This window comes from Desmodus rotundus, chromosome 7 (assembly GCF_022682495.2).
Source record: "Desmodus rotundus isolate HL8 chromosome 7, HLdesRot8A.1, whole genome shotgun sequence".
NCBI lineage: Eukaryota > Metazoa > Chordata > Mammalia > Chiroptera > Phyllostomidae > Desmodus > Desmodus rotundus.
The window spans coordinates 104,125,177-104,152,893 of NC_071393.1; the positions used below are offsets into that span (position 1 = coordinate 104,125,177).

Here is a 27,717-nt window from a genome sequence, read left to right on the forward strand (position 1 = left end):
CACAGGTCCTGGGGGTTAGGGCTTCAACATATTTGTGGCTGGGGAGGATACAATTCAACCCATAACAGAAGCCATGGGTTCGAGGAAAGGGTTTTTAAAGATAAAGATGAGAAAGATGATCTACTTGCTCTTTAAAAATAACATTTTATTGAAGATAGCAGACGGGTCCTGGTTCTCTACAAATGAGCAGAAAATCTAATTATCTGCATCCCAAGAAAGGTGTGTCATGCTTGGCTTATCATTTTCAATATTCTGCCTTGATTCAATGAGTTGGAGGAGGGCACAGCCTCACAGCATCTGCCAAAACATTCTGGCTGTTCAGTCACGTCCATCTGTCTGTCCGCGCGGCTCACGTCTCCCCGATCAATAGGAAAAGTGAAATCAGTGCCCCCGTCAAGCTGCACGGTTAACTCAACCACGCAGACTGGCAAAGGCGGGCAGTTGTGTCAACACTAAAACTCACAAACAGAAACTTGCCACCTGGCTGGAATTCTTTTTATTGCTATTTTTCTTAGGCAATTTAAAAACATAGTTTGCAATCCCTCGGTTTATATCAAATGCAAGTAGGAGTCCAAGAACTAGCCTGGAAATATCTTCACTGGCAAAGGGAAGCCTCCCTGAAAGCAGCCAGTCAGTGCGGATAACCCACGCACGTGTAACCCAGAAATAGCTGTACCTACGATAGAGCAGGCTGATCCAACACCCAAAATATTAGTATTGAGATGCTGCCTTAAGCAACTGCAGTACAGAATTAGTTATCACATAGGCAAATTGCTACATATAACACTTATGCATTCATTAACTTTTCTCAAAATGTTTATTGCCCATTTCTTCCTGACCAGCTTTGCATAGTATGCTAAGCCTGGAAATTTAGAAAATCTCTAATTAAAAACACCTGTAAAGAATGAGCAGGTGGTAGCTGTCAACCAGCTTCTGAGGCCTTGAGACACCTCTGATGCTCACTATCGTTTCTCTTTAAATCCACAGCCACTGTATTCACTGCAGTCCTGGAAGGGAAGCAGGACAACTCCCAGCTGAGGCAGAAGACGTCGGCATGACCAACAGGCAAGAATGCTCTTAAAGCGAACATACAACGATTGATACAAATGGATGTTGTTCTATTCAAATGCACAGCTCGAAAGCTACCATTTGTTTCAATAATATCAGTTATTACTCAAAACTCTGGAAAGGCTGCTTTCCTATGATCACCACCAGATTGCGTAAAGTGTTTTGTATTCATCAATTTAGCAAATTGTTAGTTAGTGCCTGCCGTGTACATGATGTTGTGCTAGGTGTCATTGATTTTCGAAAGATTCAAGAGTAATTCAGATCAAAGTCAAATGCATGATAGTGTTAATTAAGCAGGGTAATGTCATTCATGATCAAAAAACGTTTCACAAAAAATATGCTGCCAGCCAAAACATAGTTCACTCCGCATGCATCAAAGACAGCCGTTCAGTGGTTTCAGAATCTCTCAGAATATGTCTGGCTGACATGGGCTTTGGAGAACGAATTCTTAGGGAGAAAATGCCATTGATTTAAGAGAAAAAATGCCGGTTTTTCTCACTGTGTGGCTGCAGCCATTCTGTTCCCTCAAGCCTCAAGGCTCCAGGAGACATGTCAAATCAGACACTTAGGCTGAGCCCACCAGCCACCCTCACCATTTATCATCTTCCCCAGAGACTGTTTTTCCAAGTTTCCCTTGAGAGACCAAAACGAATGGTGAGTCACGGTTTCTATGCATCACTGCAAGTATACAGCGTGCTCTGCACAGAGCTGCTCCTCATGCCCACACTGTCCTTTAGAATGAGCTCGTTTCCTTCCCTCATTTACTCTTCACCGGAGGCCGGCAACGAGCCAGCCCTGCAGGCAGACGTGAGTGACTGGAAGAGCCGTTTATGTAACAGTTCGTTCCACGTTATTCCCACCACCCAACTCTGTGTCCTTGAGTGTCCTGAGACCCATCTCGAGTGTGCGCAGAACCTGCGATGTGCTTCTAACCAATGACACGGCCAAGGGGATGAAATGTCGCTTCCGTGACCATGTTACAGAAGACCGTCACGTCTTTCCTGCCCAGACTTTCTCTCCTGTTGGCTCCGACGAAGCGAGCTGTTACGTTGTGAGCTGCCCAGGATGAGGCCCATGTGGCAAGAACCTGAGGGCAGCCGTGAGCCAACAAGTCCGGAAGCCCTCAGTCCTACCACCAGCCAGAAACCGCATTCTGCCAACAACCGCCTGAGCTTGGAGGCAGACACTTCTCCAGTCTGGCCTTGAGAGGGGGTCATGCCTCAGCTGATACCTTAAAGCTGAGATGCCAAAGCAGAAGCCCTAACGAAGCGGCGCCTTGCTCCTAGCACTGCTTCACCTCCGTAAGCTTTCCTCAGCATGTCAGAGGCATTGCTCGTTTACCTCACATGAAATAACTGCTGATTTTTAGAAAATCCCAGAACAACTCTATGACTACCAACAGCAAGCATATAAATATGCTGAGATAGTAGCATGCATATACTACTCTACTATACTACATGTGCATAGACACATACTACATATGCATGCCAGTATATATACACATGTATACATATACATGCAGTGTCTCCGCATGTATAAACATGTCCTAGCATGTCACAGTCATGCTTGCCACACATTCTCTGCCTCCCTGTGCCAGGGGAGGAAGTTAAACATTTTCTTCATAGTTACCTTCAAGAGTAAACAGGAAATCCAAAACAGGTAAATTCATGGAGACAGAAAGCGATCCAGTGGCTTCCAGGGCTAGAGGAAGGGAGGAAGGGAGAAAGGGAGTGACAGCTTCATGGGCCAGGGTTTCCTTCTGGAGCGAAGACAATGTCTTAGAACTAAATGGAGGTGATGCTGGCACAACACTGTGACTATATTAAACGCTACTGAATTGTATATTTTAAAATAGTAAATGGTTATTTTATGTTACGTGAATTTTACTGTAATAAAAATGCTTAATATAAAAAAAAAAGAAGGCGTAAACAGGGAGATATAGAATCCCAGAGGCTTTGCAGGGGAAAGGTTCAGAGAAATACCTTTTGAACCACAAAGGAAGGTCAGTCTGGTCACTTCATTATGAGGAAAAATCAAAAGTAACTGTAGTACATACTGTTTCCATATACTACATTCATGGACCCTAAGAGGTCAGTGATTATAAAACTTACCAATGGCATTAAAAATACACACTGACTGCAATCCTTATGCATGACTGTAGAAGCAGTAGCATGCAGAAATCATTGGTATTAGAGTCAAAGGAAATTACCATCACAAATAAGCATAGCTACAACCAGTTTAAGCGAATACATTTTACCTGGATAATCTACAATGTAACTTAGAATGCAGTGACAGAAAATGGAAAACCATAATGTCCACTATGGGAAAAAGTCTGGAAGATAACAGGCTATTTGTTCCCTCTGAGGAGAGGGGTTGTGAGTGAATTTCCCCACCTCCTTCAAACACTTCTGAAATGAGGCAGATAGGTTTTCCTTTCCTTTCTTTCTTTTTTAATTTTTAACTTTACTTTTACTGTTACCACTAGTACAGATAGAACAACCGCAACCTTATTAACAACCCAAGAACCCGTGCAAAGAAACAGGATGAAAAAGTATGTGAGGTGAGTTAACCACAGTGTCGGGATGGTAGAACACAGGTGAGTCTCCCTTCCGCACTCCTACAACGTCAGAGTTTCTGTGATGAACGTGTTCTGTGCTCCTGGCAGAAATACATGTGATAAAGGTAGATGACCGGCACACCGGGTATAAAGGTCATCCCGGGTTCCCTTTCCTGTCATCTCCTCTGTGCCTTCCCGTCTCCTCCTGGGAGGAAGAGGGCCTTCTAGCCTTGGGCACCAACGTGACGCAATATGACGAGAACGCAATGGCAACAGAGAGGTTTGTTTGTCTGGGCTGATATCTCCCTCTGAAAACTTCATTTATTCAATACAAATGTATTGAGGATCTATCAACGAGGTAGGCCAGGGACAGCTGTGAATATGAAAAGTCTCTGATTGTGAAGCTTCCAATCAAGACCACAAGGCGAAGCTGGAGCCCCCGGCTGGAGAGTGATGAAGAGGAAGGGTGGAGGAGACCAAAAAGGAGGGGCTCCCGATCACTTGTGTAAGGAGTCAGCAGCACAGCCTGACAGGCCACCTGAGGACACTGGCAGAACAAGGTGCGCCCCTCCCCCGACCCACCAGGGAGTCTGGTGGGCTCTGAGCAAAGGTTCTTCCTGGTGGCGGGCAGAGCAGGAAGCCTGCCCAGCTGTCCCTGAGCACGCCGTCAGGATTACATATTTTATCCAGAAATGTTGCTTTGAGCATCTACCGCTTCCCAGTCACAATAAACAAACAAAATGAGGGAAATGAAGGGATATTAACCCTTGCCTTTCATCCAAGCAGATGGTTTTAGGATGTGAGAAGTCATTATCTGCAAAAATTGTGACCTTATGAAAATATGTGAAATAAGAAGTCCTAAGAGAAGCTGAAGTTTCACTTTGAGTAAAGAAAAAACAGAGAAATAATAAGTGAAAAGGAACGTCACATTTCTCTTTGGAAAGTGCTGGGTTTCTCTGAACTGTAACAGACTGTATGTCATTGAAACATCATTTAAGTGGCCTGAATGATTTTTCTTTTCAGGATAATAATAGATGTGACATAGTGCTAGAGGCCTAAAAGGAAGCAAGAATATGAAGCAGGCAGACTCTGAAAAGAGATCTTGTAAAAAGCTTTTAGTTCTTTTCATTATTCACACCCCTGAAAATGTATATGTCTGCAAATCGATTACAAAAATCAACTTTGAAAATGATGTGGTGGGTTATCAATGCACCCCCCCCCAAAAAAAACTTGTAGTTGCTGATGCTTTTGCACTAAAGGAAGCATTAATGTTCCCACCTTAAGCTTTACATATTGATTACTACTCACTGCCTAGAGTAACTGCCTGCACTGGAGGCACGTTGCAGGCTTGAAGACATCCTTCACGTCTCAGAACACGGCATTGCCAGGCCTGTCGGGATGGACAGCATCAGGTCTGCCCTGCTCAGCTGAAGCTGATGCATTTCACCAGCCTTAATGATCCCTACCTGACAACCGATTCATTTGGGAATGAGCCTAATGATTTGTCATTGAGAGACACAGAGGTTGATTTCAGTGAACTACCAGAAGAGCCAGTGAGAAGAACAAAACTACCCTTGTCAACTCAGCTAGCAGGCAAAACTGTTGTAAGGGAAAGCGTGCCAACTCTTGGATCTGAAGTGACATAGCCAAAATGAAGTTATCAAGTCTCAGAGCCTACAGAGGACTCTAAAGATCTAGTTCAAAGGTTCCCTGGCCATCAGCTCAGCATGCACCTGCAGTTAGAAGATCGGCAAGCCAGCTGTATCTTCCAAGTTTCTTCTTTCTACTGTGCCTGACATTTCCACCGAGATGAGAAATACTGCAGTAACCACTTCCACCCCTTCGTGTATGCACAATTCGCTCACTTATTGTAGTCAATCAGCAACCACTCAGTGAGCTGCTATAACTATCACAGGCCATAGGGAATACAAAGATGAGTAAGGCATGACACCCTAACTTCAAGTAGCTCACAATCTTTAAAGGAAGACAGACATTAAATACAATGTAACACCATGAGCAAAGGGCTATAGAAGCCTAAACAATGAAGCAATCAACTCATGAAAAATTCTCCCAAATAAGATGACATTTGCATCAGGTATTGCAGAATGAATAGGCATTCTGTAGACAGAGGAGACATGGGAAAGGAAATTCCAGACAGAGAATCCTGGGCATGCAAAATCTTGGAAACGTGAAAGAACATTGCGTGCTCAGTTTGAGCAGAGTTCAGTGTGCAGGGATGTGAAGTACACACCCAGCAAGAAAAGAGGTAGCAGAAGTTTTAGGAAGGCAGATTTGAGGCCGAAATGTGCAGTCTCAAAAGCCATGCAGAGGAAACTCATTGTATCCCGTAAGTAAATCAGGTAACCAGCACAAGGCTTTAATGTAAGTGGGACTATGCTGTCTTATTCAAATTGTCTCTCTCTCACAACATAGCATAACACCCTCCCACAATATAAATATTTGTCCAATGGGGTTGCTGCTGCTCAACTCACATAATCAGATTTGTGCTTTAGAAAGGTATCGCTGAAAACAGTGTAGAGAATGGACTGGAAGTGGAAGAGACTGCAAGAGAGGAAATCAGTGCAGAGGCTCCTGCGATAGTCTGAACAAGAGATGGTGCTGGCCTAAGGAAGGCGGGAAGGCCAGGAAGGGGGAGCTCAACAGTCAGTTAGGAGAGAGAATAGTGGGACTTGGATCCGGACTGGATGTGGGAAGCGAGTGAAACAGAGAGGAACGAGAGATGACACTTAGATTTCTAACTTAGACAAGTGAATATTCCCAGACAGCCTGGTACCCCTCTCAGCCCAAAGAAGAGGAAGAGGTTGAGAAGATGCAGGTCACACGTGGAGGGGTTGGACTTGGGCAGAGACTGGTCACCTCTTCTTTTGAGTCAAAAAGAAAACATGTCGGAAGTGAGCACAGAGGAAACTACACAGTGATTTTGGATCCATGTAAGGCCCCTTTACATTTATGAAAACACTAAGATTCAGAGCCATGAAGAGAGTTACCCAAGACCACACCATACATTAGAAGCAAAGCCAGAGAAATATAAGAAGCTTCCCCAAGGTTCCTCCCACAACATTACAACGCTTCCTTTCCCAGATGAAGACAGTATCAAGCACTTCAACTTCCCGGGCACGGGAGTGGAAGAGGGGACATGTATGTAAATTAAAAGAAATTGTGTACAACCATCCCTTTCATTATTCTGAATGTTCTACGTTTGGCCATTTGTTTCATAACCTGGAACGTTGTAACACTTATTTTCTTGATGCCAAGGAAAATATCTGGAAACATCAATAGGTAGTCCTACTAAGCTTGGAGCCACAATTTTTGTAATATGACGGATAAATGTTTTTTGACTGAATTATGTACAGATGAGTACCCCAGGCTGTTTCAAATGAACTTCGTTTTGTAATTTCTTAACTGAAAAGGAGGCAAGAAAAGTTGTTACTGATTCATTAGAAAACATTTCTGCTCTCTTTACAATACAATTTTTAAGGGTCCTAAAAAGGAGGCATTCCGATTTACTAACCTGTTTTTAATCATCAAAAAAATCAATATTTGGGACTCTTGACAAGTTGAATTTAGGGTTTTAAACTGCAATTCATGAGTCGCAGGAGATACAGCAAATACTGAGCAGAATAACTTCATGTCCCTTACCAATATTTCATTCTTTATTGTCTGCTTAAAATGCCTGCTGTCTCAGGCATGGCCAGTCCTTCCCTCCAACCGGGTCACGGAACTGTCACCAAGTGTATCCCCATCGTGTCTGAGGTCGACTGCAACATTCTGAGGGAATATGAAGCTTTTCCTTTAATCCGAAACCCCGATGAGGAGTGAAAGTAGAAATAAGAAAAAGACAGACTGCTTCAATATTCAATTTTATCTTCCATACATCACACACTAATAGAATATTCAAGAGTATTTGTCAAAGTACCTGACATAAAAAAAGACATTTAAATGGTTTTCAGTATCTCATGTTGAAGCAGGGTGCAGCCAAGAGGAGGGCCCCAAGAAGGGATTTGTAATGGGGTCCAGAACTCAAGGTGTCCAGGAAATATTAGAAATATATATATAGGATGTCCTCACCCCCACAAGCCTGAGCCAGGGGGGATGGGACACATGGAACAGGGCCATTCAGAGCTGTTTTTGTTAGCAACAGCTTTGCAGCCAACCCCTGGCACGGTCATTTAACATATCTATAACCTTTAACTGGTTTCATACATATGTTAAATAGCTGTGGCCATGCTTTGAGCCAGGGTGATGGGAGCGAATTCCACCCAAGATGAGACTGGGAAGCAACTCCCCCTGGTTACAGGGCCTGCGTGAGAGCTTGGAGATGATTGGCTGCACTCCATGGGGCCACACCTGCCCTGACTTACTATGGCAGCCCAGTCAAGCTGGACGAATACGGGGATGCTGGCAGGTGTAACTGACTGTAGGAGGAGTCGGAAATGGGGCTGCAAAGGAAGATGGGCGCTGGGATTTAAAACCTAGGTGCGGCAGCCATAAGGGGAGAGGACCACAAGGTTTTGGGAGAGAAAGGAGAGGATCATGCAGCTTTGGCGAAGTAAATAGAGAGGGCCACACGGTTCCGAGGGGAAAGGGAGAGGGCCACGAGGATCTGAGAGGGAAAGAGAGAGGACCACAAGGTTTTGAAGCAAGTAGATAAGTAGAGGTCCACTCGGTTCTGATGAAGTGAATAGGGAACAAAGAGGACCACGCGGTTCTGAGGGGAAAAGAGAGGACCATACAGTTCCCGAGTGAATAGGAGAGGACCATGTGGTTTTGGGGTGCTTCTTTTGCCATGCGGCTTAGGCATTAGAAGAGACTTTGCCTGGAAGAAAAGGGGTGAAAGGACTCTTGCTGGTGGGCCATGAAAAGGCACCTCATGGCTTTGGATTAACTGGAGATCGCAGCAGCCACACAGCTGATGGTGCCAGGAGCCTGAATCACGGACTTCTACTTCCTTTCCTGAGACACCGTACCCCGGACTGGGCACAGGGAGAGGGAAGGACTGTGCATCTGTGGGTGTTCTAGAGGACCTTAGTATCTAATTGAAGACATTAAGTCATTACTCTTAAGTCTGTGTAACTTTTAAATAAACAATTCATTTCCTTTTCACCAGTCTCTGGCATTGAGAGACGTTTTTCCTCTGGCAGCGGGCATTGCGAACCTAGCAGGTGTGTGTGTGTGGGGGGACCTCCAGAGACAGAAAGGGGGATCCTTTCTGTAATAATTTATTGTGAACCACCCCCCGCCTGCTCTGTAACAATGTGAGAAGTAATGGTGGTAATCTAAATCACAGTTAATCTTTCAGATCTTTCCAATTATCTAAGTAAAATTAGGAAGGAAAGTATTCTTTATACATTTTATTTTTTTAAATATTTTATTTATTTATCTTTAGAGAGAGGGGCGGGGAGAAAGAGAGGGAGAGAAACATCCATGTGAGAGCCAAGCATCAACTGAGTGCCTCTCACACGCGCCACAGCTGGGGACGGAACCCGCAACCCAGGCCTGTGCCCCTGCCGAGCACCGAGCCGGTAACGCTTTGTTCTGCGGGGTGATGCCCAGGCAACTGAGCCACTCAGGTCAGGGCTCTTTTTACATTATTAAATGGTGCTAACGACAAAGGAGGTAAATTGAACCACAAGAGGGATCCGTGAGAAACTTAAATGGAGTGCAGGAATCCAGACACTGGCTTCCTCATTTGTGACTTGACAGATGGTCTGGCACCTTCTGAACCACCGTTTCATCCCAGACACCAGCCCTGACCCCTCGACTCAGCCAGGTCCCCTTGTCACCGGATTCTATTTCATCTAGCACATGCCCTATGATTACACTAACCTCTCTGTACTGTAATTACTACTCTTTTCTTTTCTTCTTCTTCTTTTTTTTGCTACTTTCTCTTTAACTGCCTGTGTTTCTGACCAGATGGGAAGCTCCCTAAAGTCAGACTCTCTGTACTGTTCATCATTATGAGCCCAGAGCCCGAACAGCACCTCACACTTTGTAGGCGGCCGGTAAGTATTTCCCAAATGAACAAATGGATGAGTGAATAAAAATATTTCTTGAATGAACAAATGGTTAAATGAATGCAAGATGAAATGGAATGATTTGCTGAATCAACTATTTTCCTAAGAGACTTGTCCATTCAATAACATAAGTTATTGAAAATAATAAATAGTAACATATATAAAAGATTTGAGTTTGGGGTGGGAAAAAAAGCTAGGTGCTCGGTTAAGTTTAATAGCCACTATGTTCCTTTCCTTTTTCGTCTAATAGAATCCTTTAGGTCTGAGCTTTCCCGGGTTTTAGTTGACTGCAGCGACATCTACTGCTGAGTTGGAGGAAGCGCCATGTTTGCACTTGCTGATTGCAGGTGGTGTCTGAGACTAAACTCCAGGGCACTCAGGAGTCACCTGTCACCCTGCGTAATGATGCTTACAGACCGCTATCTCCACGTCGCAGACAGAAACCTTGACTTCCTGTTTCACTGATACACCCCGCAGCAAATTAAGGGCAGAGCCCTCAATAGCAATTCTTGGTTGCAATACCGTTCTTTGGAGCCCTGACGAATGAGGAAAAGGAGTGACTACAGCACAGTAAATGCCTCGCTAGAGGAAATGCACCACTAGCATAGCTCCCCTTTATCTAGATACCATGCCTATGTTTATACTTCGCTTTGAGAAATTCTCACCTCTTTAGGGATTTTCCCCAAAGAAATGCGGCAGCTCCAAACTAAATGAATGGGGGGGGGGGGATCAGGAAACTCAGAAAAGCAAAGGGAAGCATGCTTATGCCATTTTGCAAAAACAACGTAGTCCTCCTATTTTTCTAGTGCCCCTTGTTCACATAAGAAGTCACTGTGTTCGCTCATCACCGACGCCAATCTGCTGGTTAGGCTGTACGAAGCATAAAAAATATTGGAGGCAGTATAGCTTGTGACTACAGATGAACACACCCCAAGCTGTACACTGAAATGCTCACAAAATTCCAAATTTTACACAGGGCTATGTTTATTGCCCAAAATAAAGTGAAAAGTCGAAAGCCACCTGCCCCCAGCTGCGGTCCCCCCAGCAGGTGGTTCTGTGGCCGACGCCCGCTCTGGTGCACGCACATTCGGTCTCAGAGTTCCAAAGCACGTGGTATCCTGGCAAGCAGTGCACCGTCACTCCTCTCCACCTCCGTGAGTGATCTCAGAAAGGGTGGATGTATCGATTTCATCAGAATTTTTTCAAAAAGCCTTTCTAAAGCTGCGATTTACCTTTAGACAGACTTATTTTCAACTTGGGCTTAGAAGACACATGATGATGTGACAAATACTAGCTCAATGAGATTTTCTGTAAGTGACCGAAGCGAAAGGACATTGGAGGTGGAGAAAATGACCTGGAAGCCCTGGACCTACCTTATCTGCCAACTGGCGGTGCCCTTGGAGTGAGTTATGAACTACCCCGTGCCTGAGTTTTCTCAGCAATAAAATGGGGATATTATCGACTCCCTGTTTATCTCATTGGTAGAACAAACAAGGTAGTATATGTTAAAATGTTTAGTAAACTATACATCAGCCATCCAAATTTAAGGAAGTATTATTTCTTAAATCTCCTAATTGAATCATCAAGAAGGTTCTATTATTTTGCATTTACCTCGATAAACCAAGAAGCACAATACTTAACGTAAGTTCAAGAAGCAGCTATAGAAATGCAGAATTTAAGATTGCAGAGAACTCTCAAATTCACCTTAATTCAAACTTTTGCTGAAGATGAGGTAACGGAGGGGATGACTCAGGAGGTCTCCTGACTGGCTAGGTCAACGTTCATTCCAGGAACCGTCCTGGGTCCTCTGGGAGGCCCGCCTCCCACCCTACCCAGCAGGGATCCTCTCTCTTCTGGAACACTGCCACATGCCCTGTTCTCACACCTCAGGGAAAGAAAGGTTCCTGCCCAATTCCAGACTGCTCAGAAGAAATCTGGAAAATAAAACCTATAGAGAAAGATAAATGAATTACAGATATTCCTCCTAGAGAAGGGAGGAATGCTATGAAAATGTTCTTCAGCTCTACAGAGGACCCGGCAAGTGTGGATGGTGGTATAAATGTTCAACAATCAGCTCTGCTCAGAAAAGAAAGGTGTGTGTGTGTGTGTGTTTATTATAAATTTTACTGATATAAAGGATGCGGAGCACACAATATATGAAAGACAATTACAGACACAATATTTTTTATTGTAGATCCCATACAGCCAATTGGATCTCATGGGATGCTTTCATTAGTTTCTGCCGACTTCTCTATCTGTAACCAACCTACGGGTGCAGTTCCTCTATGATTTGTCAGGTGGCGATGCATCCCATTCCAGTACCTCTTCTCCCAAAAAATTTACTGCCATTACATCTGATGCGTGTCATTTACTGGTCAAGTGTTCCTCACTTCCATATGAATTATGTTTACAAAACTGAAGCCGCTCTCAACTTTGCCACTAGGCACAGCACACATTTTAAAAGTTTAATCTGCATTATTAACATTTTCTCCATCACTGGAAGTCTGGACAACCAACAACACAATACATTGAGCCCCAGTTTGCGGAGTTTATCCATTTCTGTGGTGTACACAGTCCCACCAGAGCCAGGCTGGCCCCACCCACAGGGCACCATGGATGCAGGGGTGGGAAAGGTGCACACAGGTGCACACAGGCACGCCATCATCCCCTCCACACAGACAGGCCAGTGAAAACAGCCTTGAGGGCACAGACGGAAGTAATTAGGAGGTGAAAAGTTTTCGGGATGTTTACTTGTATTTTTTTAATGATTCATTTAATTTTAAGTTTATATAACTTAATCTTTTTAATGGCTTACAAAATTCCTGAAATTTTAACAATCAGTTCTTGCAATTCAGTACAAGCTGGCTCCAGCATGGCACTGGAAAAGGCTCACAAAACTGAGAGAAATTTGGGTTCATATGCATATTAAGAGCAGCATCTTTACAACCAAATAGATGTGGGTTTAATGCTTGGCTCTGTCACTTACTGGATATAGGAACTTGACCTTCAATCTATTCTTGTGAGCAAAAATAATAATCACGGAAATGATTTCTCTGAGTAGCTGGGCTCATGGTAAGAGATTTAGCAGTGAGCTGAGACATACTAGTCGTGAGTGGCATAGTATATCCTCATCGCTCCTCTGCAGTAGTTAACAGCCAGGTGGCTTGGCTTTTGAAGTCACAAAGGCAGAAAGAGATGAAATGCCCTTGTCGCTATCATTAAGAGTAAAAAAATATAACATAACGTAAATGAAAACTTTTAACAGGGCCAAAACTAGCTAGTCTAAGGGTCTAAGGAATTCTGTCTTTAAGGGAAGGTAGGGAGGGCCACCCAACCACAGCTTTAATAAAGGCAGACACCATAAAATTCTAACGCCTTTTTAAGAAACCACCTTCTGGACCCCTTAATCTCCCAAGTGAGGGCTCTTCAATTGCCCAGATAAGAAGTACGCCGTTGGCCCCTGGCCCCCACAGTGTGGTCCACAGACCAGCAGCGTCAGCATCCCCCGGGCACTTTGTGCAATTGCTGCGTCTAGGGACCCACGCCAGGCCTACTGGGTCAGAACCCACAGTTCATCAGAACTTCCAGGTGATTCATATGCACGTTAATGTTCAAGAAGCACTGCACTTGCTTCTTCCTAAGGATTATGCTCATCTGTGTAAAATTATCAAGACTTTCATGGTACTGAGAAGTCGAATATAAACTTGCACAAGGCTACCAAGTAGAACAAAACACTCAATTTTCAAATTCATCTTATGGCTACTTACTACTGCCTTCATGCTAAATATCCAGGTGGCCTGGCTGTTATGATTCTTTTTTTCTTAACAGGATTCTATAATCATCCTACATGTTCAAAAAATTAAAATAAATTATTAATATGAAAAAAACTTTAGAGGCAAAAATGTAGAAAAGACACAGAAATTTCATCTATAGCTTGAAAAGTAATCTTTTTTAATGTTATAATTGTTGTCTTATTACTGTTGTTACTTTTTTTAAATGTATCTTATTCATTATGCTATTACAGTTGTCCCATTTCCCCCCCATTGATTCCCCTCCACCCTGTGCACCCCCTCCCACCTGCATTCCCCGCCTTTACTTCATGTCCCTGGGTCATACATATAAGTTCTTTGGCTTCTACATTTCCTATACTATTCTTAACCTCCCCCTGTCTATTTTCTACCTACCATTTATGCTACTTATTCTCCGTACCTTTTCCCCCTCTCTCCCCAGCCACTCCCCCGCTGATAGCCATCCATGTGATATCCATTTCTCTGATTCTGTTCCTGTTCTAGTTATTTTCTTGGTTTGTTTTTATTTTTGTTTTTGTTTTAGGTTTGGTTATTAATAACTGGGAGTTTGTTGTCATTTTACTGTTCATAGTTTTGATCTTCCTTTTCTTAGATAAGTCCCTTTAACATTTCATATAATAAGGGCTTGGTGATGATGAACTCCTTTAACTTGACCTTATCTGGGAAGCACTTTATCTGCCCTCCCATTCTAAATGATAGCTTGGCTGGATAGAGTTATCTTGGATGTAGGTCCTTGCCTTTCATGACTTCACATACCTCTTTCCAGCCCCTTCTTGCCTGTAAGGTCTCTTTTGAGAAATCAGCTGACAGTATTATGGGAACTCCTTTGTAGGTAACTGTCTCCTTGCTACTTTTAAGATGCTCTCCTTATCTTTAATCTTGGCTAATGTGATTATGATGTGCCTTGGTGTGTTCCTCCTTGGGTCCAACTTCTTTGGGAGTCTCTGAGCTTCCTGGACTTCCTGGAAGTCTATTTCCTTTGCCAGATTGGGGGAGTTCTCCTTCATGATTTGTTCAAAATGAGTTTTCAATTTTTTGTTCTTCCTCTTCTCCTTCTGGTACCCCTATGATTCGGATGTTGGAATGTTTAAAGATGTCCTAGAGGTTCCTAAGCCTCTCCTCATTTTTTTGAATTCTTGTTTCTTCATTCTGTTCTGGCTGAATGTTTATTTCTTCCTTCTGGCCCACACTGTTGATTTGAGTCCCAGTTTCCTTCCCATCACTATTAGTTCCCTGTACATTTTCCTTTATTTCACTTAGCATAGCCTTCATTTTTTTCTTCTAATTTGCAACCATATTCAACCAATTCTGTGAGCATCCTGATTACCAGTGTTTTGAACTATGCATCTAATAGATTGGCTATCTCTTCGTCCTTTAGTTGTATTTTTCATGGAGCTTTGATCTGATCTTTCATTTGGGCCATTTTTTGTCTCCACACCTGTTACATGGTATTCACAGGAGCCAGCAGGGGGAGCAACTCACTTTGCTGTGTTGTGATGCTGTATGTGGGGGAGGGGTCCGAGACGGAATAGTGTCACCTGCCCCACTCTCTACCGGTTTTCAGTCACTTCCCCCACTACGCACAATCAAATTAGGCCCTTCTGGTGCTGATTCCCAAGTGGGTGGGCCTGTGCACGCTCTAGGCCCCTGTGGGTCTCTCCAACAAACTCTCCTGTGAGGCTGGGAGTTTCTCCTGCTGCCGCCTCAACCCCTACGGGTGTTTTCAATCAGAGGTTTGAGGCTGTATTTCCTGGCACTGGAACCCTGGGTTGCGTGGTCTGTCTGGTTCCCCAATTGTTCCTCCCAGTTTATCCGCACACAAATGTGGGACCACCCAGTCCTCCAGCCACTGCCTCTCTGGGTCCGCCAGCCACTGCCCCACCGGGAGTCCTCTCTGTCGGACTGCCCATCTCCGTCCCTCCTACTGGTCTGGATGAATGTTTCTTCTTTAACTCCGTGGTTGTCAGATTTCCATACAGTTTGATTTTCTGTCAGTTCTGTGGGGTTTTTATTTTAAATTTGTTGTTGTCCTTCTTTTGATTGTGCGAGGAGGCGTACTGTGTCTACCTATGCCTCCATCTTGGCCAGAAGTCTGAGAAGTAATATCTTAAAAGTAAAAAATTAACCAATTCTTTATGTTGTCTCTAAGGTGATCATTTTAAATATCCTTACTCTACACTGGTTAAACCTACCAGCTAATTGTATGTTGGGTGGGGAACCACTGGGTCATGTTGGAAAGAATGAATCAGCCAAAGCCACTAGAAATCCTTGTCAGATTTTTAAATAGTCCAGCTATTACACCATCAAGAACATCTAGATTTTCAAATTTGTTTTTGGTGGTGGATCCCCTTTTCTCAAATATTGGGAATTCCCAATGTGTAAAAACAAGCAAACACAAAAACTCCTTGAGGAACTAATAAGAAATGGAATAGAACCTAGAAACCTTACTTACCAGGCCCCCTGCCCTTCTGAGCCTAGCGAAATCAACCCAACCTTTGAAGTCTCATATAAGTGAGCTTCTACTTCCTTTTGTACATATGTATCAATACCTGCTCATGCAATGTTACAACAACACTATGAGCTAAGAGTTACTATGCCCTTTTTAGAGTTAGGAAAGCCAAAACTTAAGAGAAGTTAAAAACTCATCCAAGGTCAAGTCAATGGTGGTAAAGCGAAGGCTTAAATTCAGGATTTCCTGACTCCAAAGTCTAGGCTGCTCAACAGCCATCCTGCATGTTGTCTCAAATGCTTTCCATGGTTGCCCTTGGTTGAAATTACTGTTTCGCCCTTTGGTACTTTCAGAGTTGTTGGTGTTGTTTTTTCCCCACAGCATATGACACATCCTGCCTCACATTATAGATTTTTCTTTTCATGACTCATATGCTCCTGGAGAGCAGACAGTGTGTTCTGCTCATCACTAATGATCTAGCAGTAATTTATAAATAGCAAACAGCTTTCTGGGGTCTTCTTAAGGTGAGTGCAGCTGGAAGCAGACCTCTGAAAATGCAAAGTGCTCACCAAGCTGGTTTTGCTTCAGCTTAACTGAATTTACCACTACCTGCTCCACCTTCCACCCAGGTGGGGGTCAGGTAACTGGTTCTCACCAACAGAATCTGAGTGCAAGGAAAATGAGTCCATTCCAGCCAGAGGAGTTCTGAGCAGCCTTCCCTAAGTTCTCTTTTTCCTGCCTCTGGCTGGACGCAGAGGATCTAATAAGGTTGCTTAGGCCCGAAAAGATGGTAGAGATACTTGGGGTAAGTGTAACTGAGTGGCAGTGGAAACTATGAGGAGGGCAAGTACAAATTGACTGTGTTAAGCCACCAACACTGGGATTGTTTGTTACAGCAACTGCCTTTCTGAGACAGATACAGTCCCACTTATCCAAAGTCCACCACTCAGTTCTTTTAGAAAACAAGAATTCTTTCCCTATATAAACGCTTGCAAACAAGTTAGGGTTACAAGGTATTCTTACATTGTTACGTAAGAAATGATTTTAACTCTGGAATAAGGAAGAGATTATCAGTTATCCTTTTAATGGAGTGCTAGAGCCTCTGAGAATTACCTGATTCTGTTACAGCTCTTTAAATTGTAGGTAGCTGATTCTTCTCTAGACAAACAGACTGACTGTCCAGTGGAGGGACGGCCCTCATTCCTTGGAAAGAGTCAGTCCTGCATCCATTTGTCAATTCCTTTGAACAGGCTGATTTCGCAACCCTTTCATCCCTCCTTGGAACCAACGGTGACATCTGCCTGGGTCCCTTGCTAATCAGTGAGTTTTTAAAAATCTTTGACACACATTCGTTTTGTATCTGAATGAAAATCAAGATGATATTTTCTTTGAAAATGGATCTTTTAACAACTATGAATTATTTATGGTCCCTCAAAAAGTCTTTAAACCAAGGTCTTAAAGAAAGAGTGTGCTGATACCCTGAGAGGTGTTAAGAGAAGACTGAAGCCTCTTTGGATGCCAGGGTGGCCCTGGGTGGGGCCTGCAGCGCTCAGAGCAAGAGTGCAAAGTGAGGACGAGGAGGATGAGGACCAGGGAGAAGGAGGAAAACAGATTCCACTGAAAGCAAACGTCCCTGCATCATGATTTCCCCAAGGTTTGCCCCCACCTCCTGTTGATCAGTGGATTAAGTACATCAGTTGTCTTCGTGTCATCAAGGGTTGCATCAGTCGGGAAGCCTTTAATATAAACAGATCTGTTTTTTACATCATTTTTATACTCATCAGTCACTTCAGGGAGAGGTTTGTTTGGAGATCTTCTCATTTTGGTTTTATCTTCACTTATCTCCATGAGTTCTGCCTTTGATTTGCTCAATGCTTCTACTATTACATTAAAGTCTGTTGGTAGACGGTTGAACCTATTGAATTTTATCATTATTTCCAAAGGTACCCAGCCTTCATCCAGTTTGATCTGTTCCTTTAAAAATTTGTCCTGTGGCAAATTGAAGTCACCAAAATAATACTCAATTTGATGACAGATTTTAGCCTCCAGAGCAGCCTTTTTGTCATCACCATTTTCAGCCATTGTGGCTATCTTTCAGGTCCCGGCCCAGCAGACTTGGGCCACAAAATCATTAACACTGACTGCTTCGACTAGCCTTCCCAGCGCCGCCAGCTCGCCGAACACGCGTAAAGATCAGTTGTCTTTATGTCTCTCTGTGGTTTCTAAGGCTACGCCCTGAGTACAACAACTTCTCACCTTATCTCTGGTGTGCGCAGCCTCCATTACCCATCAGCTTCCCACACAGCAGGGCATGGAAGCCCTAGGCCTTGGTCCCGCAGGGTGTGCGATAGTTTACGGGGCTTGTGATAAACAAACCACCTAGGAGTTCACCCAGTGCGTAAGGCTGATTCCACACCACACTTGAGGCAGCTGGAAGTCTCCAACATTACTTTGGGTACTTATCCCCAAGGAGTCATCAAATCCATGTTCCAAATAGTTGCTGTTCTCTTTCAAGAGGAGCAGCTTGAAATTCAAACCCCATTATTTCAGAAAGATTTCAGCCCTGCAGGAAAACTTAGAGATGGAAGATGTAAATCAAAATTCCCGTAGCTGTGAGCACTCCTCCATTTTAGGTTCCTTCCCTGGGTCTTGATGGTGTGTATGTTTGTAAAGTTTATTGTGAAGATTCTTCACATGAATTGAAACTGGGACCCCTGTTGAACATATATCTCTATTTTGTACCAGGTTCTGTGAAAGAATCTTTCTGTGCAATAAAAAAGTGGAACGTTCTGAGTTAGGAAAGCAGAACACTGTGGTTATTAATTCTCAAATGCTGAAATGAATGAACAAGTTCACTGGCTGCCTTCCGCCTCACCTGGTCACTAAGCTTGGCTTTGAGGCTGTAGCATCCTTCTTCTATGGTCTCAATTGCAGAAGGGGGAAAAAAATCACTTAACCACACTAGTTTCTGAAATGCAAAAGTTGTCATTCTTTCTTTGATCCAGATTAAGTAAGACAAATAAACTTGGGTAGACTTCAAATGTTCCAGATTTGATAATACAGTGCACCAGTAACATTCTACTCAGTAATTGAATTAAGTAACCTGAATTTAGCACCATCTAACTTCAAATCAAGAGGTAAAGACACTGTTTTCACTAAATTCTCAATTTTGTTTTAAAATAATTGGAAGCTTTTTAACATCATCTTTGCTTACTTTCCTCTGTGTTCTTCAAAGAGGACAATTTATACTTAGTTTCTTCGCGTCTGAAAATTTTCCCAGCTCTCTCAGTATTTCTTCTGGTTTAATTCTCAGAGAATCTGCTGGATGATTTCACATGTTAGTAATTCCCCATCTGAGCCTACAAGTGCATTTTGATTACAAAGAAATTAGTTCATAACATTCTCCTCAGATGTAATGTGCCTTATTAATGTTTCTATTAACTGTAGCTGATGAACAGATTAGTTGGCTTAGTTCCAGGACTCCTTTCCTAGCTCTCCAAAGGAAAAGTCTGCTGAATTTTCACACAAGAAATTCATTCCTAGCGAAAGAAATGGGACTTTATTTTCAATTCCCTAAGTCAACATAATTTAATTATGAAAATACATGTAAGCACGTTAGCTTCTGGAAAGAGTAAGTCTATTATCTCAAACAGATCATTAAAAAAAATAAAGACGAATCCTTTGGAGATGAATATTTGGGTTTAGATTTTCAGAAGAATATTCTCTAATCAACAAATTCAAATTATTTTTAGTGAACCTTTGATACAAGAACCCAATATCTAGGATCTCCTACATGGCATTAAAGACAAGGAAAAATAATTGTTTTAAAACCGGGACTCTAAAATATTTAAAATACTATATTATAGTTTTTTAATTATTTGTTATTGATTATGCTACAGTTGTCCTGATTTTCCCTCTTTCTGCCCTCCATCCAGCACCCCCTATTCCCTCAGGCAAACCCCCACCATTGTTCATGTCCATAGGTCATGCATATAAGTTCTTTGGCTACTCCATTTCCTATACTGTACTGTACATCCCCACAGCTATTCTGTAACTTCCTATTTGTACTTCTTAATCGCCTCACCTCTTCACCCATTCTCCTCCACCCCCTTCCCATCTATTATAGTTTGAATTTTGCTGCAAAATGAGAGATACAAGAGTGAGATCCAATTCTCTGATTTAAGGGAGCAAAAACCAGTGGTAGAGAGAATCAGGATTAATAAACAACTCTCTTGCATCTACGTGATGCTATGGCTGTTTTTACTCTTTAATGGAAGCTATCAAAGACCTGATCTCTATTAAGTCACCTAGTTAACTACTTGGAAAATTTTTAAATGACTGATCACTGTAAGAATATGATCATCTGACTCCCATCTGATTCAGATGCTAAGAATTACAAAAGTAGTTGGCCCAACATTTCCAAGGCCTGATGAGTTCTACAGTGTAGGATCATTCAAGGGTCATTCTGAAATGGTAGATTACTTACCACAAAAAAAGAATGGCAATTATGTGACATGATGCAGGTGTTAGCTAATGCTATGGGGGTAATTATTTTGCAATGTAAGTGTATCAAATCAACACATTGTATACCTTCAACTTACACAATGATATATATTATATCTCAATAAAGCTGAAAAAGAAAAGAAGATAAAATGTTAGATTATGTTCCAGAAAACCTAGCCTCAAAATACTATCTATGACTTATGACCTGAAGGCATGCTATAATTTGTTCACTACTAAAGAATGTGCAGGTGTAAATCTGGGTAAAGTAGAGAGAATCAGGGAAAGTTAAGATCAGATGAAGTGCTACCCGCCGTGTGATATATAAGCTTAATGTCAGTTACAAGCATCATGGACAGCCCTAGGTACCTGATTATTTACCATTTTTCCCATCAATCGCACTGACTCCATTTTTCCCATCAATCGCACTGACTCCATTTAAAACCTCACTCCATCACACGTTGCTACGCAGGATGGTTAGATAAGGGACCACTGTTTAACTGGCAGAGTGCAGTAAAGCCTCCCCATCCCTCCTCCTAACTGGGCTCAATGGTTTCAGGCCCAGAACAGCTACCAGCTGGAAGAGAGCCCCTTTTAAGTAACCAACAGTACTCAGTGCTGTGTGCTAGATGCTGTGAGGGTCCGAGAAAGTAATAAGCAAAGTGAGAGAGCGCAGTGAACGGAAATGGAGCAATACTGACGATAACTGCTGGAGCGCTTTCCCAAGGAAGGAGTCAGTACAAGCGGGGGTTGCCAGGAAAGGCTTCAGCAAGAGCTGGGTGTGACAGACACATTTCTGCAGAAATGCACATTCTGGTGACAGTGACTATGGCCCAATTTAGAAGGCCTTGGACAGAGCACCTGGGAAAAACAAATGGGAACGCAGACCCCAGACAGATCATGGAGATCCTGGAATATATCAGGGGTATGTGCATAAAAGAGACAAATACATTTTAAGAAATGATTCCTATCCACAAACTGTTGAATCCCCAAGTTACCTGACCTAAATCTCTGATTCCTCCTTTTAACATTTAATCCCTCCTTCACTTCTGCTGCATTGTATTTTTTACTTTTCACCACCAATCCTTGAAATTTCAAAAGCCTTGGCTTCCTGAGGCCAGCTTGAGAGGATGGCAGTTCTTGTCAATCACGTAGAACCCACTACTGCAGTACTGGGGACACCCAGCTGGTGCAAAGAGGTTTTTTTAACACCCAAGACTGATTTTCCACCCTCAACACAGGAACATCCCAAGGAGGCTGTGTGCCTGAGGGAGCTGGCTGCATGCTCTGCACATACAAAATCCTACAAAACTGTAGCTGCCACTGTCCTGTGGATACACTCTCTACTCTTTTATGGGTTTCTCTCATTAGTGTTTGAACTTAGACTTGGCTTCTCACTCATTTTCTCAAAAGAAAAGTGACAAGGAGAAAACGGGAATTTGCAGTGTTGCATAGCTGACTTGGGAAAAAGTCCATGGTGTGCGTATGTGGGTGGGGGAGGGAGAGAGAATACCACCTGAGTTCTGCTTATGACCTTGAAATTAATGAATTCCTGAAGCCTCAGTTCTGTCTGCCCGAGAGTCCTGGTACAGAAGTCCAATAAATAGCTGTGGAAAACCGGTACGTGTCAGTCTTTAAAACACACAAAATCATCCATGCCATCAATCCTTTCCTTTTCTGAAGTTAACATTTCCTAGGTTAAAGGAGCACAAAATTTGACTGCAGCCGATATACAGAACTGTTTATCAGAAGTGTCATAAACATCAAAATGAAAAAAAAAACAGAAGAAACACAAAACACGCATTCAAAAGAGCATATGCACCCTATGTTCAGATCATTGCAGTGTTATTTACAAATAGCTAAGGTCTGGAAGCAAGTGCCTGTCAGTAGATGAGTGGATAAAAAAGCTGTGGTACATTTACACAATGGAATACTACTCAGCCCTGTAAAAGAAAGAAATCTTACTTTTTGCAACAGAATGGATGGACCTGGAGAACATTATGCTAAGCGAAATAAGCCAGTCAGAGAAAGACAAATACCATATGATTTCACTCATATGTGGAATCTAATAAACAAAGAAGAAACAGATTCGTAGATACAGAGAACAGACTGACAGCTAGCTGTCAGAGAGGAGGGGGTTGGGGGTCTAGGTGAAAAAGGTGAATGGATTAAGCAAAAAAAAAAAAAGAAGAAAAGAAAAGAAACAGAGTGCATTAAAGTGTTTTTAGAAGCGGAACCAAGATGGCGGCGTAGGTAGACACACTGCGCCTCCTTGCACAACCAGAACTGACAGAGAATCGAACAGCAAGGGGGACCAACACCAAGGAAACAGAAAATAATCATTCATCCAGACTGGTAGGAGGGGCGGAGACGGCACTGGGGTGGAGAGGACTCGCGTGGCTGTGGCGGGACTGAGACTGGCGGAGTGTGAGACAAATGGCGCAGGCAGTCCGAGCACTAGCAGACCCTGCGGTCCCACATTTGCACAGATAAACCCAGAGGGCCGGACTCAGAGTGGCGGAGAGCGGGGCAGGCAGAGTGGCGGGTAGCACCCTGCGGCACCACATTCGCCCACAGATAAACCGGACGAACGGCGGGCAGAGAAGCAGACCGCTGCGCAACCCAGGGCTCCAGCTCGGGGAAATAAAGCCTCAAACCTCTGATTGAAAGCGCCCCTGGGGGTTGGGGCGGCAGGAGAGACTCCCAGCCTCACAGGAGAGGTTGTTGGAGAGACCCACAGGGGCCTAGAGTGTGCACAGGCCCACTTACTCGGGAACCAGCACCAGAGGGGCCCAGTTTGATTGTGGGTATCGGAGTGAAAGACTGAAATCCGGAGGAGAGTGAGGCGGGCGCCATTGCTCCCTCTCGGCCCCGCCCCCACGTACAGCATCACAGCGCAGCCACCAGCATTACCCCGCCCCGGTGAACACCTAAGGCTCCGCCCCTTAAAGTAACAGACGCGCCAAGACAAACAAACAAAAAAAATGGCCCAAATGACAGAACACTTCAAAGCTCCAGAAAAAATACAACTAAGCGACGAAGAGATAGCCAACCTATCGGATGCACAGTTCAAAGCACTGGTTATCAATATGCTCACAGACTTGGTTGAATCTATTCGAAAAACAGATGAAAAAATGAAGCCTATGCTAACAGAAACAAAGGAAAATGTACAGGGAACCAATAGTGATGAGAAGGAAACTGGGACTCAAATCAATGCTATGGACCAGAAGGAAGAAACAAACATTCAACCAGAAAAGAATGAAGAAACAAGAACTTGGAAAAATGAGGAGAGGCTTAGGAACCTCCAGGACACCTTGAAACGTTCCAACATCCGAATTATAGGGGTGCCAGAAGGAGAAGAGGAAGAACAAAAAATTGAAAACTTATTTGAACAAATAATGGAGAACTTCCCCGATCTGGCAAAGGAAATAGACTTCCGGGAAGTCCAGGAAGCTCAGAGAGTCCCAAAGAAGCTGGACCCAAGGAGGAACACAACAAGACACATCATAATTACATTACCCAAGATTAAACGCAAGGACCTACGTCCAAGATTACTATATCCAGCAAAGCTATCATTTAGAATGGAAGGGAGGATAAAGTGCTTCTCAGATAAGGTCAAGTTGAAGAGGCTCATCATCACCAAGCCCTTATTATATGAAATGTTAAAGGGAGTTACCTAAGAAAAAGATCAAAAATAGGAACAGTAAAAATGACACCAAACTCACAGTTATTAACGACCACACATAAAACAAAAACGAGAGCAAACTAGGCAAACAACTAGAACATGAGGGTTGTCAATAAGGGAGTGGGAGGGGGAGAGGGGGGTAAAGGTACAGAGAATAAGTAGCATAGATGATAGGTGGAAAATAGACAGGGGGAGGGTAAAAATAGTGTAGGAAATGTAGAAGCCAAAGAACTTATAAGTATGACCCATGGACATGAACTATGGGTGGGGAATGTGGGAGGGAGGGGGGTGGGCAGGATGGAGTGAAGTGGGGGGGGAAATGGGACAACTGTAATAGCATAATCAATAAATATATTTAAAAGAAAAAAAAAAAAAAGAACAAGCTTACAGTGACCAGAGGGGAGGTAGGAGGGGATAACAGGGGAAAATAGGGGAAGGGCCATCAAGGAACACATATAAAGGACCCATGGACAAAGCCAAAGGGGTAGGTTCAAGGGTGGGTGGGGCGGGGGCTGAGGTGGGGTGAAAATGCAGACAACTGTACTTGAACAACAATAAAAATTAATAAATTATTTTTTTAAATGTAAAAAAAAAAAAAAAAAAGTGTTTTTAAAGACTTCCAGTCAAGATGGTGGCACAGATAAACATGGCATGCTCCCTCACACAAGCACATCAAAATTACAACTAAAATATAGAACAACCATCATTCAGAACTGTCAGAAATCAAGTCAAACGGAGGTCTAACAACACGGAATTAAAGAAACCACATCCATCCAGACTGATAGGAGAGGCAGAGATGTGGAATAGGCTGGTACCACATCCACATGTGGTAGATAAAAGTTCTGAAAAAATATCTCAAGAGTGAGGAGTCCCAGTCCCACACCAGGCCTCCCAGCCCAGGACTCCAATGCCAGGAAGATAAGCCTCCATAACTTCTGGCTACAAAAACCAGTGGGATTGAGTTGGTAGAATAAACTTCTGGAATCCCAAGGAGTTCCCTTTAAAGAGCCCAAACACAGACTTAATCAGATTCACTCTCTCTGAGCTCCACCCCCAGGCTAGCAGCTTAAAAGGCACCAGTGGCATCCAGGGAGAAACTGAAGTATCTGGCATCAAGGTGAGAGCTGGGGGACAACCTTTTCCCAGACAGAAAGGTGGGCAGAAGTGACTGTCCCTTTTCACAACCCTCCCCACACAGACCCACAAAGCTGGCAGGCAGGTGTCATATCTAAGACTCCATCAACATGGCTAACACTGTTTGCCCCACCCTAGAGATCCTCAGAGACTCCAGTCCCCCCAATTTATAAGCCAAACCAAGCTGCTTTTCCACATGAATAGCTTGCTTTTCCACATGAATAGCAATTGGCTTCACACATTTCTAAATCCTCTCCAACAAGCAACAGTCAGCCTCTGTGAGTCCCCAGCCCCAATTCCTCCTGCCAAGGGACCCAAGGCCCAGCACTAGCACCAACCAGCCTAGATTCATAGCTTGGCTTCACCTGGGAATCTCCAAGCCCAGCACAAGTAGCAGCCATCTCAGATTGTTGTATAGCTCAGACAGGGTGGCCCAGAGCAAAACACAGGTGGGGGCCGACCTTGGCTTGCACCACACAAGGAACACCCAGGGCCTGGGCACCCACTGGACAGCTACAGACCATATCAGAGCACCACCACCCAGCCCCTGCAACACTGATTCTCCATGGAGGACAGAGGTTGGTGGTCAGTGGTCACAACTAATCCTTGCAGCTAACTGGCCTGGGTAAATCCTTCCCATTGGCCTGCCAACAGAAACTGAGGCTCAACTACAAGAGAAGGGTGTACTCAGCTCACACAAAGGGTGCACTTCGAGTACCCAGCTTGGGTGATAGGGGAGGCTATGCCGCTGGACCCTACAGGACACCGACTATATTAGGCCACTCTACCAAGACTCTTCCAAAATGAGGCGACAAGGAAACATGGTCCAAATGAAAGAACAGATCAAAACTCCAGAAAAAGAACTAAACAAAGTGGAGGTAAGCAATCTACCAAAGGCAGAGTTCAGAACAATGGTTATAAGGATGCTCAAGGAACTTAGTGTGGACCTTAGCAGCATAGAAAAAATCCAGTCAAAACAAAGGATACACTAAGTGAAATAAAGAACAATTACAGGGAAACAACAGTAGAGTGGATGAAGTGAGAATCAAATCAATGATTTGGAACATAAGGAAGTAAAAACATCAATCAGAACAAGAAGAAAAAAGAAGCCAAAAATCGAGGATAGTGTAAGCAGCCTCTGGAACTACTTCAAGCATTCCAACATTTTCATCATAGGGGTGAAAGAAGGAGAAGAGAAAGAGCAAGAAATTGGAGATCTATTTGAAAAAATAATGAAGGAAAGCTCCCCTAACATGGTGAAGAAAATAGATATACAAGTCCAAGAAGCACCAAGGCCCAAACAAGACGGATACAAAGAGGCCCACTCCATGACACATCATTAAAATGCCAATTAAAATGCCAAAGGTTAAAGATAAAGAGAGAATCTTAGAAGCAACAGCAGAAAAGCAGTAAGTTACCTACAGGGCAGTTCCTGTAAGACTGATGGCTCTGCCCAGCAAAGCTATCATTTAGAATCGAAGGGCAGATAAAAAGCTTCCCCGACAAGAAAAAAACTAAAGGAATTCATCACCATACCATTATTGTATGAATTGTTAACGAGACTTATTTGAGAAAAAGAAGAAGATCAAAACTATGAACACTAAAATGGTAATAAATGCATATGTATCAACATCTAAATCTAAAAACCAAACTAAGCAAACAAGAACAGAGGCAGAATCATGTATACAGAGAGGGTTTTGATGGTTGCCAGATGTGAGGGGGTGTGTAGAAATGAGTGAAGCGGCGAGGGGATTTAAAAGTACAAATAGGTAGTTACAGAAGAGCCATAGGGATGTAAAGTACAGAATAGGAAATGGAGTAGCTGAAGAACTTACACACATGACCTGTGGACATGAACAATGGTGGGGCTTCGCCTAAGGGAGTGGGGGGTGCTGGGTGGAGGGTGGCAAAGGGGGGAAATGGAAAAAACTGTAATAGCATAATCAATAAAATATAATAAAAAAAATAAAATGTTTTTAGGCCAGCTCCTGATTTCCTGTAGGCGTGGCCAGCTCTCTTTTTGTCCTTTGGTTCATATAAAGGTCTGTATTTGTGATCCTCAGTACACACCTGCAAGCACAGTTGGAAATGAGCAGCAGGAAGGAAGTGTATTTGTTTTTATGTATTTGTGCTATTTATAACCTCCTTCGTGATATAAAAAATTTAAGGCTTCTGACAAAAATACTGAAAATATAACAGGATCAAAATCTTTCCCCACAGGCATATGGACAGATTTTTCTCCCTTAGAAATTTCCAACCACTACCAATCTGCAAGCAAGCAACGGCTCAGACGGAAAGATTTATGAAGAAATAATATCTTGGACTTGGGAAGCATCCTCCTCTGCAGACCCAACTTCCCTTATGCACTCATCCTCATGAGGCGAGGAAAGGCAGGGACCACAATCTCTCATTTAAACTTCAGGACCAGGGTATTTTGCCTACATGAGAAAGGAGGTCTGTACTCAAATCTTCTGCTCCTC

General features: G+C 43.3%; 1 protein-coding gene across 3 annotated transcripts in view; it reads right to left on the minus strand.

Annotated features, from left to right (window-relative positions):
- The window catches only part of ARMH4 (armadillo like helical domain containing 4), a 107,181-nt gene that overhangs the window by 31,628 nt on the left and 47,836 nt on the right, over positions 1-27,717 (minus strand). For 2 of the 3 annotated variants that reach the window (XM_053928778.2, XM_053928776.2), the window contains one exon: positions 2,698-2,769. The exons of the other annotated variant lie outside the window; for it this stretch is intronic. In XM_053928778.2, the coding sequence (XP_053784753.1) occupies positions 2,698-2,769 (72 nt within the window). The remainder of the gene's footprint in view (positions 1-2,697; positions 2,770-27,717) is intronic. 3 annotated transcript variants of the gene reach the window in all.